Source organism: Pseudophryne corroboree, chromosome 5 (assembly GCF_028390025.1).
Source record: "Pseudophryne corroboree isolate aPseCor3 chromosome 5, aPseCor3.hap2, whole genome shotgun sequence".
In the NCBI taxonomy this organism is placed as follows: domain Eukaryota; kingdom Metazoa; phylum Chordata; class Amphibia; order Anura; family Myobatrachidae; genus Pseudophryne; species Pseudophryne corroboree.
The window spans coordinates 280602283-280618377 of NC_086448.1; the positions used below are offsets into that span (position 1 = coordinate 280602283).

At 44.6% G+C, this 16095-nt stretch overlaps 1 protein-coding gene across 8 annotated transcripts in view; it reads left to right on the forward strand.

Moving 5' to 3' along the window:
- DNAJC13 (DnaJ heat shock protein family (Hsp40) member C13) overlaps window positions 1–16095 on the forward strand; it is a 554470-nt gene that overhangs the window by 465384 nt on the left and 72991 nt on the right. For all 8 annotated transcript variants that reach the window (XR_010177689.1, XM_063922373.1, XM_063922368.1 and 5 more), the window contains 2 exons: window positions 3365–3439; window positions 5216–5335. Coding sequence is in view for 7 of the 8 variants with exons in the window: in XM_063922373.1 (XP_063778443.1) it covers window positions 3365–3439; window positions 5216–5335 (195 nt within the window). In the remaining variant the exon portion in view is untranslated. The remainder of the gene's footprint in view (window positions 1–3364; window positions 3440–5215; window positions 5336–16095) is intronic.

Consider the following 16095-nt stretch of genomic DNA (forward strand, 5'->3'; position numbering starts at 1 on the left):
TTTGTTCTTCCTACAGTGACTTGGGATTTAAGTTAGTCCTAAAGGCCCTTTAGGCTGTCCTAATTGAACCACTTGAAAGATTGGATCTTAGATGGTTGACAGCTGAAGTTCTTTTTCTACTGACCTTGATTCAGTTAGAAGAATTTCAAATTTAGGGGCATTGTTATGTCATCATCCTCCATTTCTGAATTATTTATCCAGATAGAGCAGTTCTTTGAACCAAATCTGGGTATCTTCCTAAAGTGGTTTCTAAATTCCATCTTAACTAAATTGTAGTCTCATTATTAAGGGTCGGTCTTTACTGCGGGAGATGCTTCCTTGAACGTAGTCCGTGACGTGGATCATACCAGTGCCATCAGAAAGACAGATACTCTCTTCATTCTCTATGAATTTCACAAGAGAGGATGGCCTGCGGATAAGCATACACTGGCAAGGTGGCTTCGGATGACGAATTCAGAAGCATATTTTCAAGCTGTTCTCCCTGTTCCCACTAATGTCTCTGTTCACTCTACTCGTAAAGGTAGGTCCATCATGGGCAGCACAACGTGGTGCTTCAGCAGAACAGATATATAAGGCAGCCACATGGTCTTCCATTAACCCATTCATTAGACATTTATGCTATGAATACCTATGCGCCTCATGACTCTGAATTCGGGCGAAGGATTCTCCTGTCCAATTAGGAGCGTCCCCACCACTAAATTGCTTTGGGAAATCCCAATGTTATCCTGTGGATAACCTGTCGACCCTGCCGGAGAAATATACTGATAATGTTATTTCTCCTAAGTCCACAGGATCCACAGGGATCCCACCCTGACGCACCTGATTTGGGGATCCTTTTACTAACTGACCTCTTTCTTCTTGTATGGAAGGGTGTGCATGTGTGTTCTTCTTGCCTGATTAGGGCTCTCTATGATGCTCCTGCCTTGAGCTTTGAGAATACAACTGATTTGCCTGAGCCAGGGGGCTATATGGACGGGCCTGTTGCCTGCTGGAAGGTCGAACAGCTTTGACCGATTGGTGCAAATCCGCTGTAGTTTGATCATATCCAAATGTTATCCTGTGGACTTTGGAGAAATACCGTTAGCAACGGTAATTTCTTATCATAACATATATTTTGTGGTGTGATGGTAGAAAATATGCTACTATGGATTTTCAACTTTTTTCAAAAGGGAGATTCTAGCTAGGAATGGGCTTACCTCCAGGGTTTTTTACGTCTAAGCATTACCACTGCATCTGGGAAAAATATGTTTTGTGGTGTCATGGTAGAAAATATTCTACTATGGATTTTCAACTTGGCTGTTTTCTGCTCATCCTTTAATCAGGCGTGGATATGGGCCTACGGTTGGGCTCCATCAAGGTTCAGGTTTCGTCCCTCTCCATATTCTTCCAGAATCAATCTGCTGTTCTTCCGGAGGTACAGACATTCTTGAAGGGTGTTCTTCGCATGCAACCACCTTTTGTCCCTCCCATGGCTCTGCGGGATCTCAATGTGGTCCTGACCTTTCTTCAATCGGACTGGTTTGAACCTTTGCACAGGGTGGACTTGAAATATCTTACTTGGAAGACTGTCATGTTATTTGGCTTTAGTCTCTGCAAGACGAGTGTCGGAATTGGGGGCCTTATCCTGTAAGAGCCCTTATCTGCTATTTCACGAGGATAGGACGGAGCTCAGGACTCGCCCACAGTTTTTGCCGAAGTGGTATCCGCTTTTCACATTAATCAACCGATAGTGGTTCGGTAATGTCTGACACATTCGTTGCTCCAAAGTCCTTGGATGTTGTTCGGGTTTTGAGGATTTACGTCAAGAGGACTGCTCGTCACAGAAAGACTGACTCGCTTTTTGTCCTCTACGACGCTACAAAGATTGGATGTCCTGCCTCTAAGCAGTCCGTTGCTCATTGGATCCGTCTGACTATCCAACAGGCTTACTCTTCGGCAGCATTGCCACTGCCTTGTTCTATTCAGTCCTACTCCACAAGGTCAGTGGGTTCTTCCTGAGCGGCTGCCTGTGGTGTCTTGGCCTTGCAGTTGTGCCGAGCTGCTACTTGGTCGGGTTCGAACACGTTTGTAAAGTTCTATAAGTTCGATACGTTGGCTGGTGATGACCTTCAGTTTGGTCATACGTTGGCTGGTGATGACCTTCAGTTTGGTCAGGTGGTATTACAGGGTCTCAGCACTCTACCACCCGATCTGGGAGCTTTGGGACTTCACCCATGGTACTAATCCATCCCAGTGTCCCCTAGGACGTTAGAAAAAATAGGAATTTGATCCCTACCAGTAATTCCTTTTCTAATACTCCGTAGGGGATACTGGGTGCCCGCCTCAGTGCTTTGTGTTTCCTGCTTGTCTGGTTGTAAGTTCTTGGTTGGGTCTGCTGTTGCTGTCCCTATTACTGTTCGAGTTAGCGTTGCTATTCTTGGTTTGGTTAGCGTGGCTATCCTTTGTTCTGGTTAGCGCGGCTATCCTGTCTTACTGTTGTGTGTTGATTCGTTACCTCACCGCTGCTGTTATTTGTTTTCCTTCTCTCAAAGTATGTCCGTCTCCTCGGGCACAGTTTTCCTAGACTGAGTCTGGTGGAGGGGCACAGGGGGGAGGAGCCAGCACACACTGGACATTTCTTAAAGTGCCAGGCTCCAATGGACCCTATTTATACCCCATGGTACTAATCCATCCCAGTATCCCCTACGGACTACGAGAAAAGGAATTACCGGTAGATATCAAATTCCTATTTTTACTTTAAAATATCAATAAATAGAGCTACAGATGTGTTTACTCACATCTAGTCTCTGTGCACATGCTGTAGGGTGACTTGGTAGTGCCAAGCATTTTTTGTGCAACTTTTACCATTAAAATGCATATTATTCGCAAAACATTGATTAGCAGAGTCTGGGTGTGCAGATTATTCAGTAAATTACAGCAAGGCTGCTGTTAGTAAGCGCTATTATGTAGACAGCGTAAGGGAGAGCGGGAATGTGATAATTCCAGTCATGTTGTGCATATTATTCGTATAGCGATGCAAATAAGATGCATATTCAGTAAGAAAGGACAGCCCGATGCTAACAGAGCTGCACTAGACCTGTCAGCTCAATCACTTCGGGCATCTCCTGCTGCATGGCATATTGAGGCGAGATGTATGAGACACATCTGTGGATCTTGTTGTTGCATTTATTTTTAATGACAGTGATGAATATTATCTTGTAACTTTCAGGTGGGTTGTTTTCTTCTAGCTTTCTTAATAATAAGAGTAAGCCCAGGTCCTACTCTTGTTAACGTCATTTTCCAATCTGTTTTATAGATGTGCTCGTTAAGTCTCTCTTATATTACATTACATTTCAGCATAAACAGTTTCTGTACTTCATTTCAGGTACTACAAGAAGCTTTCTCTCGCTGTGTGTCAGTGCTGACTGGATCAAGTAAAACAGATGATATGCCTGTGCAGGTAAAGGGTATTGTAACTGCACTAATCTCAAAATCTGAAATAAAAGAAAAACATATATAATAATATACTTCTAACATGTTAGAACGGTATAGAGGTCACAGAATAACTTGTTCTGCTTTGTTTGAAACGGGTATGGGTCGTTGGGTCGGCAGTTATTAGGTCGACATGCATTAGGTGGACAAGGTCATTAGGTTGATATGTACTAGGTGAAAAGGTCGACATGATTTTTTTTTTTACTTTTTTTGGTGTCGTTTTCTTCGTAAAGTGACGGGGAACCCCAATTAGTGCACCATGTCCCCTCGCATGGCTCGCTTCCCAATTGTAGTCCACGTGGATCATAAAGTATGAAAAAGTCCAAAACGTGAACATTTTTTGAAAACTCATGTCGACCTTTTGAACTGTCGACCTAATGCATGTCGACCTAAGTGGTGTCGACTTAATGCATGTCGACCTAAGTGGTGTCGACCTAATGACCGTATCCCTTTGCAACCATACTGTGGATAACAAGCCAAGCTTCCAGTAGTACTGTTTCCCAGTAGAAACATGCAGTTTATTAGTAATGATTCTAGTGTTACTAGTGTTACTGTATCTTTTGACATAATGCAAGCTGCACATAATGCTGATTTCCTCAGAGCCTCTTTAATATTTTATAGATATCACAGTAACCTTTCATTAAAATTATTATTTTTTTGTTTATCTAATTAGTTTTCAGACTTCCATGAATATGATACTCAATTGATCATGGAATCAAAGCAATAAACTCTTCTATACTTCACCCTGTGACTTCAAAGCTTTTCCCTGTAACTTACTACTTGAGTGCGCTTTTTCTACAGCATACTGCTGTTACAGTATTGGAAAGATTAAAACATTTTTGAATTTTTTTTTTACACTATACAGGTTGAGTATCCCTTATCCAAAATGCTTGGGACCAGAGGAATTTTGGATATCGGATTTTTCCGTATTTTGGAATAATTGCATACCATAATGAGATATTATGGTGATGGGACCTAAATCTAAGCACAGAACGCATTTATGTTACATATACACCTTATACACACAGCCTGAAGGTAATTTTAGCCAATATTTTTTATAACTTTGTTCATTAAACAAAGTGTGTGTACATTCACACAATTCATTTATGTTTCATATACACCGTATGCACACAGCCTGAAGGTCATTTAATACAATATTTTTAATAACTTTGAGTATTAAACAAAGTTTGTGTACATTGAGCCATCAAAAAACAAAGGTTTCACTATCTCAGTCTCACTCAAAAAAGTCCGTATTTCGGAATATTTGGATATGGGATACTCAACTTGTATTATATTTATTTTCTACGGGTTTTATCATAAATAAATTGTTGACATTCATAATGTTGACATCTTGGATATGTCATCTTAAGGCCAGAGTCGACCTTGTGAATAATGGTGTTCAGTCCAAGTCGACACTATGGTGTCGACATTTTGACTACATCCGTTTGATATAAAATGCAGGTAGTGTGAGTGTAAAATCAGGGGAATGAGATGACCGTGAAAACAAATATGCTTTTCTGGAAAGTGTATAATATGGGAATATGAAGTGGGAATTTTACCATTTATTTATGTGTAGCAGAAAGAGAAACTTCTTTTTAAACTGTACCCTTTTAGCTGTAATAAAATCCTAAAACATTTCTTCCCATATAAGGGTTTGTTTGTTTTTTAGCGACCGTTATATATAAGCCAACTTGTATATTGTGGCTTAGTGGTTCTTTAAAATACTCATATCTTCTATCCTCAGGTGTGTGGACATATATGCAAGTGTTATAGTGTTTCCGCGCAGTTTGAAGAATGCAGAGAGAAGATTATAGAGATGCCAAACATCATTAAAGACATCTGCAGAGTACTGTATTATGGCAAGGTAATTCTCTAATATTTGTTACCTGAGAGATGAACGTTTATACTGTACATACAGATGCTGTGCATGAAAACAGTGCCATCTGTATTGTGAGAAATTTTGCAATTCTGAAACAGATGTCTTTGGCCCAGCTCACTAAAAGTTCTATAAACCGTTTTTCTCTGACGTCCTAGTGGATGCTGGGGACTCCGAAAGGACCATGGGGAATAGCGGCTCCGCAGGAGACTGGGCACAAAAGTAAAAGCTTTAGGACTACCTGGTGTGCACTGGCTCCTCCCCCTATGACCCTCCTCCAAGCCTCAGTTAGATTTTTGTGCCCGAACGAGAAGGGTGCATACTAAGGGGCTCTCCTGAGCTGCTTAGAGTAAAAGTTTAAAGTAGGTTTTTTATTTTCAGTGAGACCTGCTGGCAACAGGCTCACTGCACCGAGGGACTAAGGGGAGAAGAAGCGAACTCACCTGCGTGCAGAGTGGATTGGGCTTCTTAGGCTACTGGACATTAGCTCCAGAGGGACGATCACAGGCCCAGCCATGGATGGGTCCCAGAGCCGCGCCGCCGGCCCCCTTACAGAGCCAGAAGACTGAAGAGGTCCGGAAAATCGGCGGCAGAAGACGTCCTGTCTTCAATAAGGTAGCGCACAGCACCGCAGCTGTGCGCCATTGCTCTCAGCACACTTCACACTCCGGTCACTGAGGGTGCAGGGCGCTGGGGGGGGGCGCCCTGAGACGCAATAAAAAAACCTTATATGGCAAAAAAATACATCACATATAGCTCCTGGGCTATATGGATGCATTTAACCCCTGCCAATTTTTCCATAAAAAAGCGGGAGAAAGGCCGCTGAGAAGGGGGCGGAGCCTATCTCCTCAGCACACTGGCGCCATTTTTTCCTCACAGCTCCGTTGGAGGAAAGCTCCCTGACTCTCCCCTGCAGTCCTGCACTACAGAAACAGGGTAAAACAAGAGAGGGGGGGCACTAATTTGGCAGATAAATATATACAGCAGCTATATCAGGGAGAAACACTTATATAAGGTTATCCCTGTATATATATAGCGCTCTGGTGTGTGCTGGCAAACTCTCCCTCTGTCTCCCCAAAGGGCTAGTGGGGTCCTGTCCTCTATCAGAGCATTCCCTGTGTGTGTGCTGTGTGTCGGTACGTTGTGTCGACATGTATGAGGAGGAAAATGGTGTGGAGGCGGAGCAATTGCCTGTATTAGTGATGTCACCTCCTAGGGAGTCGACACCTGACGGATGGTCTTATGGAAGGAATTACGTGATAGTGTCAGCACTTTACAAAAGACTGTTGACGACATGAGACAGCCGGCAAATCAGTTAATACCTGTACAGGCGTCTCAAACACCGTCAGGGGCTCTAAAGCGCCCGTTACCTCAGATGGTCGACACAGACACTGACTCCAGTGTCGACGGTGAGGAAACAAACGTATTTTCCAGTAGGGCCACACGTTACATGATCACGGCAATGAAGGAGGTTTTGAACATTTCTGATACTACAAGTACCACAAAAAAGGGTATTATGTGGGGTGTGAAAAAACTACCCGTAGTTTTTCCTGAATCAGATGAATTAAATGAGGTGTGTGATGAAGCGTGGGTTTCCCCCGATAAAAAACTGCTAATTTCTAAAAAATTATTGGCATTATACCCTTTCCCGCCAGAGGTTAGGGCGCGTTGGGAAACACCCCCTAGGGTAGATAAGGCGCTCACACGCTTATCAAAACAAGTGGCGTTACCGTCTCCTGATACGGCCGCCCTCAAGGAACCAGCTGATAGGAAGCTGGAAAATATCCTAAAAAGTATATACACACATACTGGTATTATACTGCGACCAGCAATCGCCTCAGCCTGGATGTGCAGTGCTGGGGTGGCTTGGTCGGATTCCCTGACTGAAAATATTGATACCCTGGACAGGGACAATATATTATTGACTATAGAGCATTTAAAGGATGCATTTCTATATATGCGAGATGCACAGAGGGATATTTGCACTCTGGCATCAAGAGTAAGTGCGCTGTCCATTTCTGCCAGAAGAGGGTTATGGACGCGACAGTGGTCAGGTGATGCGGATTCCAAACGGCATATGGAAGTATTGCCGTATAAAGGGGAGGAGTTATTTGGGGTCGGTCTATCGGACCTGGTGGCCACGGCAACGGCTGGGAAATCCACCTTTTTACCCCAGGTCACCTCTCAGCAGAAAAAGACACCGTCTTTTCAGGCTCAGTCCTTTCGTCCCCATAAGGGCAAGCGGGCAAAAGGTCACTCATATCTGCCCCGGGGCAGAGGAAGAGGAAAAAGACTGCAGCAGACAGCCTCTTCCCACGAACAGAAGCCCTCCCCCGCTTCTGCCAAGTCCTCAGCATGACGCTGGGGCCTTACAAGCGGACTCAGGCACGGTGGGGGCCCGTCTCAAGAATTTCAGCGCGCAGTGGGCTCACTCGCAAGTGGACCCCTGGATCCTGCAGGTAGTATCTCAGGGGTACAAATTGGAATTCGAGACGTCTCCCCCTCGCCGGTTCCTGAAGTCTGCTTTACCAACGTCTCCCCCCGACAGGGAGGCAGTATTGGAAGCCATTCACAAGCTGTATTCCCAGCAGGTGATAATCAAGGTACCCCTCCTATAACAGGGAAAGGGGTATTATTCCACGCTGTTTGTGGTACCGAAGCCGGACGGCTCGGTGAGACCTATTTTAAATCTGAAATCCTTGAACACTTACATACAAAGGTTCAAATTCAAGATGGAATCACTCAGAGCAGTGATAGCGAACCTGGAAGAAGGGGACTATATGGTGTCTCTGGACATCAAGGATGCTTACCTCCATGTCCCAATTTGCCCTTCTCACCAAGGGTACCCCAGGTTTGTGGTACAGAACTGTCACTATCAGTTTCAGACGCTGCCGTTTGGATTGTCCACGGCACCCCGGGTCTTTACCAAGGTAATGGCCGAAATGATGATTCTTCTTCGAAGAAAAGGCGTCTTAATTATCCCTTACTTGGACGATCTCCTGATAAGGGCAAGGTCCAGAGAACAGTTAGAGGTCGGAGTAGCACTATCTCAAGTAGTACTACGACAGCACGGATGGATTCTAAATATTCCAAAATCGCAGCTGATTCCGACGACACGTCTGCTGTTCCTAGGGATGATTCTGGACACAGTACAGAAAAAGGTGTTTCTCCCGGAGGAGAAAGCCAGGGAGTTATCCGACCTAGTCAGGAACCTCCTAAAACCAGGCCAAGTGTCAGTGCATCAATGCACAAGGGTCCTGGGAAAAATGGTGGCTTCTTACGAAGCGATTCCATTCGGCAGATTCCACGCAAGAACTTTTCAGTGGGATCTGCTGGACAAATGGTCCGGATCGCATCTTCAAATGCATCAGCGGATAACCCTGTCTCCAAGGACAAGGGTGTCTCTCCTGTGGTGGTTACAGAGTGCTCATCTTCTAGAGGGCCGCAGATTCGGCATTCAGGACTGGGTCCTGGTGACCACGGATGCCAGCCTGAGAGGCTGGGGAGCAGTCACACAGGGAAGAAATTTCCAGGGCTTGTGGTCAAGCATGGAAACGTCACTTCACATAAATATCCTGGAACTAAGGGCCATTTACAATGCCCTAAGTCAGGCAAGGCCTCTGCTTCAGGGTCAGCCAGTGTTGATCCAGTCGGACAACATCACGAGAGTCGCCCACGTAAACAGACAGGGCGGCACAAGAAGCAGGAGGGCAATTACGGAAGTTGCAAGGATTCTTCGCTGGGCGGAAAATCATGTGATAGCACTGTCAGCAGTGTTCATTCCGGGAGTGGACAACTGGGAAGCAGACTTCCTCAGCAGACACGACCTCCACCCGGGGGAGTGGGGACTTCACCCAGAAGTCTTCCACATGATTGTGAACCGTTGGGAAAAACCAAAGGTGGACATGATGGCGTCACGCCTCAACAAAAAACTGGACAGATATTGCGCCAGGTCAAGGGACCCTCAGGCAATAGCTGTGGACGCTCTGGTAACACCGTGTGTGTACCAGTCAGTGTATGTGTTCCCTCCTCTGCCTCTCATACCCAAGGTACTGAGAATCATAAGAAGGAGAGGAGTAAGGACTATACTCGTAGCTCCGGATTGGCCAAGAAGGACTTGGTACCCGGAACTTCAAGAGATGCTCACGGAAGACCCGTGGCCTCTACCTCTAAGAAAGGACCTGCTCCAGCAGGGACCATGTCTGTTCCAAGACTTACCGCGGCTGCGTTTGACGGCATGGCGGTTGAACGCCGGATCCTGAAGGAAAAAGGCATTCCGGATGAAGTCATCCCTACCCTGATCAAAGCCAGGAAGGATGTAACTGTGCAACATTATCACCGTATTTGGCGTAAATATGTTGCGTGGTGTGAGGCCAGGAAGGCCCCTACAGAGGAATTTCAACTGGGTCGTTTCCTGCATTTCCTGCAAACAGGACTGTCTATGGGCCTAAAATTAGGGTCCATTAAGGTTCAAATTTCGGCCCTGTCAATATTCTTCCAAAAAGAACTAGCTTCAGTTCCTGAAGTTCAGACGTTTGTCAAGGGAGTACTGCATATACAGCCTCCTTTTGTGCCTCCAGTGGCACCTTGGGATCTCAATGTAGTTTTGGGGTTCCTAAAATCACATTGGTTTGAACCACTCACCACTGTGGACTTAAAATATCTCACATGGAAAGTGGTAATGCTGTTAGCCCTGGCTTCAGCCAGGCGTGTTTCAGAATTGGTGGCTTTATCCTATAAAAGCCCTTACCTAATTTTTCATACGGACAGGGCAGAATTGAGGACTCGTCCTCAATTTCTCCCTAAGGTGGTTTTCAGCATTTCACTTAAACCAGCCTATTGTGGTGCCTGCGGCTACTAGGGACTTGGAGGATTCCAAGTTACTGGACGTAGTCAGGGCCCTGAAAATATATGTTTCCAGGACGGCTGGAGTCAGAAAATCTGACTCGCTGTTTATCCTGTATGCACCCAACAAGCTGGGTGCTCCTGCTTCTAAGCAGACTATTGCTCGTTGGATTTGTAGTACAATTCAGCTTGCACATTCTGTGGCAGGCCTGCCACAGCCAAAATCTGTAAAAGCCCATTCCACAAGGAAAGTGGGCTCATCTTGGGCGGCTGCCCGAGGGGTCTCGGCTTTACAACTTTGCCGAGCAGCTACTTGGTCAGGGGCAAACACGTTTGCTAAATTCTACAAATTTGATACCCTGGCTGAGGAGGACCTGGAGTTCTCTCATTCGGTGCTGCAGAGTCATCCGCACTCTCCCGCCCGTTTGGGAGCTTTGGTATAATCCCCATGGTCCTTTCGGAGTCCCCAGCATCCACTAGGACGTCAGAGAAAATAAGAATTTACTTACCGATAATTCTATTTCTCATAGTCCGTAGTGGATGCTGGGCGCCCATCCCAAGTGCGGATTGTCTGCAATACTTGTACATAATTATTGTTACAAAAATCGGGTTATTATTGTTGTGAGCCATCTTTTCAGAGGCTCCTCTGTTATCATGCTGTTAACTGGGTTCAGATCACAAGTTGTACGGTGTGATTGGTGTGGCTGGTATGAGTCTTACCCGGGATTCAAAATCCTTCCTTATTGTGTACGCTCGTCCGGGCACAGTATCCTAACTGAGGCTTGGAGGAGGGTCATAGGGGGAGGAGCCAGTGCACACCAGGTAGTCCTAAAGCTTTTACTTTTGTGCCCAGTCTCCTGCGGAGCCGCTATTCCCCATGGTCCTTTCGGAGTCCCCAGCATCCACTACGGACTATGAGAAATAGAATTATCGGTAAGTAAATTCTAATTTTTTTTCTTATAAATCTGTGTTATGTATTTTCCATTGACCATACCTGTTCATTATTTGAATTGCTGCAGGTCTTCCTGTAATTCTTTGTATGTTTCCCTAGCAACACACAACATTTTACAGTTAATCCTGGCAGACCCTTAAATTATAGATGTTCATAACCATACTGTAGGAGTTCATATCCATGTCATATTTAAATGATCTATGAGTTCTAAGTTTACTTGGAATCTTTATTTCTTACATTTTCCTGCTAGTTAGTGATAAAGCGAAATATTTATCTTATAACATTCACTATATGTGGGTAAGAGACTCAGTACGCAATTGGCGTATGGGGTACCGTAAGGGTACGCACTTAGTGTAGCAGACGCTTAGCCGTGGTCGAGACGCACATGCGGCACGCTCACTCACAGCTTAACGCTTGGTGTCGAGCACGCTATAGGCGGCCGACTACCGTAATGCTACGCTACCAGCGTAGCGGACGCTCGTGACCGCGAGGGGAACACGAGCGGCGCAGACGCTCACGGGATGACACTCAGTAAACCTTGTATGCAACACACTGAAAGATTGGGTTTGTACTGTATATCTTACTACTGAAATACTGTAGCGATATAACGCTGCTTAACCTTGTTAATACAAAAGCCGCTTGAGCGATTGAGACGCTCCGAATACCCTCAGTAATGTAATAAACACACAATACCTTGCTAAGGTTCCAACACCTTTACTAACAATATCTAGCTATGTAAAAAGGGGAAAACAGTTAACAGTTCATACACTACAGGCTAACATCAATATCTAAACATATTAACTACACATATACAATATACAACAGTTTAACAGTAACAGAGAGAGAATATGGCAAATACAAACAGAGAATAAGTTGGTTACAGAGAATAACTTACACACTGGGAACGATCGCTGCGCAGTCCTGGTACCAGCTCTCTAGTTAGTCAATGATGAAAACCGTTGTGGAGAGAAGACTGAGCTGGCCAGGCTGGCTGTTCTTATATACACTGCGTACAGTACACTACAAAGGGACCTATAATCTCATTGTTCATTGGACACAGGAATGTCTCCCCGCATTATAACAAAAGGTCATAGGTTAGTTTGAACAGGTGGGCTGTGTCTATATCGAACTGCTCAGGTGGGAGGGAATCTCAGGATTCCCGCCGCATGGATAATGAACCGCAAATATAGTAAATGTCCAGAAACTACTAATAGACATAACTATACGCAGGAGCAATTAATCTTTACCTAACCAGCACCGGATTGTTTCTAATAAAATGTTCTTTAGTTAGGTACCAAACACCACTGCTCAAACCCTGTCTGACCCTTCGTATCATGCAAAGAGGAATTCCTCTGTCCAGGGACCAGTTACAATAAACAAACTTACAGTTATTATTAAGGGGAACATTACCTATAAAACATACTATTTGAATTTATTATGTAACGATTGAGACGCCCGCTAGACGCACACAAACTCTACCGTAAATGCACATACCACGCGCCAATGCGCACGGCCGTAGAAGCTCCATTACGCAACTGCGAATATGCGCACGCACGGGAGAGAATGTGCACGTGCAGCGGGCAAGCGCATGGGGTGAATATATGGCAACGTGTAGCATGGTATTTTTCCGACTTTGACAGTCCACCCTTTGGCAGTCATCAATAACTGCCACTTCCTAAAACAGTTCAAAAAAAAGAAAAATATATGTCATCATGTAAATACCTTTTTATGATTGGGTAAAGGGAGGAGAGGAGAAGGTGGGAAAAAGGTATGACCTAGTGAGATAGTAGAAGCATGTGTGTATGAATCCATGTTTGAGGGGTCATGTATCATCGTGCCGTACGTGTTTTAAATCAAGCTTCGAGGTATTGCAAAGTATACATTTGAATCCTTCTTATCCCGTGTCAAGGGTCTGTGGATGGGCTGTCAAACTCTACCGAGCTCTTTTCGGCTTTTGGTTGCAACAAACGGGGGAGCATGTGAATGCTGATATATGTGTCTATATTCCCTGTCGACTATGTGTGTCATTACCTGGAGGTTGTAGAGATGAAGATAAGAAACAATCGTTATAAATGCAGTCGTAAACTATGTGAGTTTATATAAACAGTTGCCGATTGAGGTCTTGTCTGATGTCTTGTCTTGATGTACATGTTGTCTGATGTCTCTCGGTGCTTTTGCTATAAATAGCGAGCAAAAAGCTTTTCCATTGTCCATAAAGTTACAGTCTCTAAAGTATTGGGCTATCGTAAAAGTTAAAGTCACAAGGGATATTGGGGGTCTGTGGCATAGTTCATCAATGGTCTGTATAAAAGAGGTTGTCAAATTCTTCTTCCAAGCGGCTGTCTTTGTACCTTGGAGGAAAACAAAGAGAAACGGGTGAAAGAAACGGACCGTGGAATCACATTTTCATCACAACATTGTCTCTATCGTTGGGTCATACATCAAATTAGTTGTTGTTATTACAGTGTCCTCGCTCCTCAGACTCATCACTCTAGTACTACCTTTACACTTCGTTAAAGTGCGAACGCATCTAAATATCAGGCCAACCAATATGACGACTCCCAGAATACACAAGAGAAATTTTCCTACGTCCGTTATAATACCTTGGGTCCATTCTCCTAAACCAGAGAACCAATTTCGTGGGTTCAACCATGACACCCAACTGGTCAGCTCATTACCCACAGCAGCGAGTGTGAGATTGTGTTTCCTTCGAAACTCCCACTTTAATTGTAAAATGTCATCCATCTTTTGGTCTATGACCTTGGCTGGGTCCTCCGTGCTGTTTGTAATGTACGTGCAGCACTTTATTCCATATTGAGTTGCTAGGGTAACACAATACCCGCCTGTCACTGCTGTGAGGTAATTGAGAATCATCCTATGCTGAACCAGCTCTGTTTTGTAGGCTTGTAACTCTTTCCCAGTGTACCTGAACGTGTCGTCATACATTTCGGTGATATTGTCTAACAAGTTCGCTAGCGCAGATATATATTTATAATTTATCACTCCTCTGGCGGTACGAGTGATATCTAACGCGAGTAGGAATTGAATCCCGGTGGATTCATGGATCAGATCAGAGGCCGAGTGCTCTGTCCTCTCTATCAGGTGCCGTTTAACGACGTGCTTGTAATGAGTGTGAGTATAAGGAGCTTGGGCACCGCGGTGAATGTCTTTCATTTTGTTATGGGATACAGTCATTACTTCAGGCAGTACTTTTCCAATGTAACACAATCCCTCTGAGTTTGGGGCAAGCCACTTATACGCCTTTCTTCCGCATATGAAATATGCATCATCGGGGAGAACATATGGGACGGAGTATGACATTACCATGTTACAAATTTTCCATGTGAAATCTCCTAACCCTAACTCTCCCATCTGTCTAGTACACGTATCAGGTTGTACGATATGTGCACAGTATCCTGGTGATACTTATCCAACTCGCATGGTCCTACTTCCTAGAGTGTACCTATACCGGAAATATTTTCCATGGTCGGCTATCTGGCGTATAAGTTCTGTGTCTATGGGCATTCTATCGGCTCTATATGAAAATGTCATGGTTTGATTACTCCATGACACTTCCCAATTTCCCGGCTTTCGGGGATTGGAAATGTTAAAGCATACTAAAGACCTATCCACATGATACTGGTGGAGCTTCAAACTAGGAGGACTAGAGATATTAAACCTCTTGTCCACCGGCCTCCCACCACTTAGCTCAAGTACCTCTCCTACAGTTAAAGGGAATGGTACTAGTCCTGTTTTGCTATGACCTTGAGGTACTTGAGAGCATACCCAACAGTCTGTCTGATTTAACACTTTACCCACTAAGGAGTGATAGTCACTCAATGGATGCCGGTCCATGTGGACATTAAAACTGGACTGACATTTCTTGATGCACCCATCCTCAACTATATTGTCACAATGCCTACAGATGCAGTTCTCTTCAGCTAACAATCCTTCACAATTCCTTCTATTGTCAATGCTACCAGATCGTTTTCTGATACTCGCCTTTACTCGGAGATTATGTCGCTCTTGGAAATTTACGCCTCCATCCTGGTCATCAGAACCCATTCCAGATCCTTTCTCGACCTCCATGGTACTCTCACCGAAACAGACTGCTCTGGTCAACATCATAGTCAACAGGAAAATCCGGATCACAGTCTCTTGGGGCAAGTCCATCTTATAGGAGGAAAAGGGGACAAATAAGAAGGGGGAAGGAGAATAGGAGGGAGATGGGAACTGGAGAAAATAACAAAAGGGAAAAAGAAATCTGACTCGACAAACGCCTCCGGTCTTATTATTCTCAGCGCTCAGGTGTCGTCTCAACCTTCCCGGAACAGACACTCTAGTGATACAACCTCTACCGTCTGTTCTTTATCACGGGACCTCTCTGGGTCAGCAACCTTTTTACAATGAGACGAATGGACCCAAGTCTCTCTCTCGGCAACCTTCAATGCTGTTGTGCTGGTCAATAAGACTTGATATGGTCCTTCCCATCTGTCAATAAGGCAACCTGAGCGTAGAAAATTCCGTATCATTACATAATCCCCAGGTTCAATGTCATGACAATTATTGTCTGGCAGATCAGGAATCACCAACTTTAGATTATCATTCTGATTCCTCAATTGCTTACTCATCTTAACCAAGTACTTTACGGTTACTTCATTGTTACACTTCAAATCATCCTGGGGGTTAATCATAACATGGGGTTGTCGACCAAACAGGATTTCAAAAGGAGACAGATTAAGAGGGGACCTGGGAGTGGTTCTGATGCTGTATAATACGATTGGCAAAGCTTCGGGCCACAACAATCCTGTTTCAGCCATTACCTTGCTTAATTTGTTTTTAATAGTGCTGTTTACTCTTTCCACTTTCGTACTCGCCTGGGGGCGGTACAGAGTGTGCAGCTTACTATTAATTCCCATCAACTTACACATTGCTTGAAAGACTTCACCTG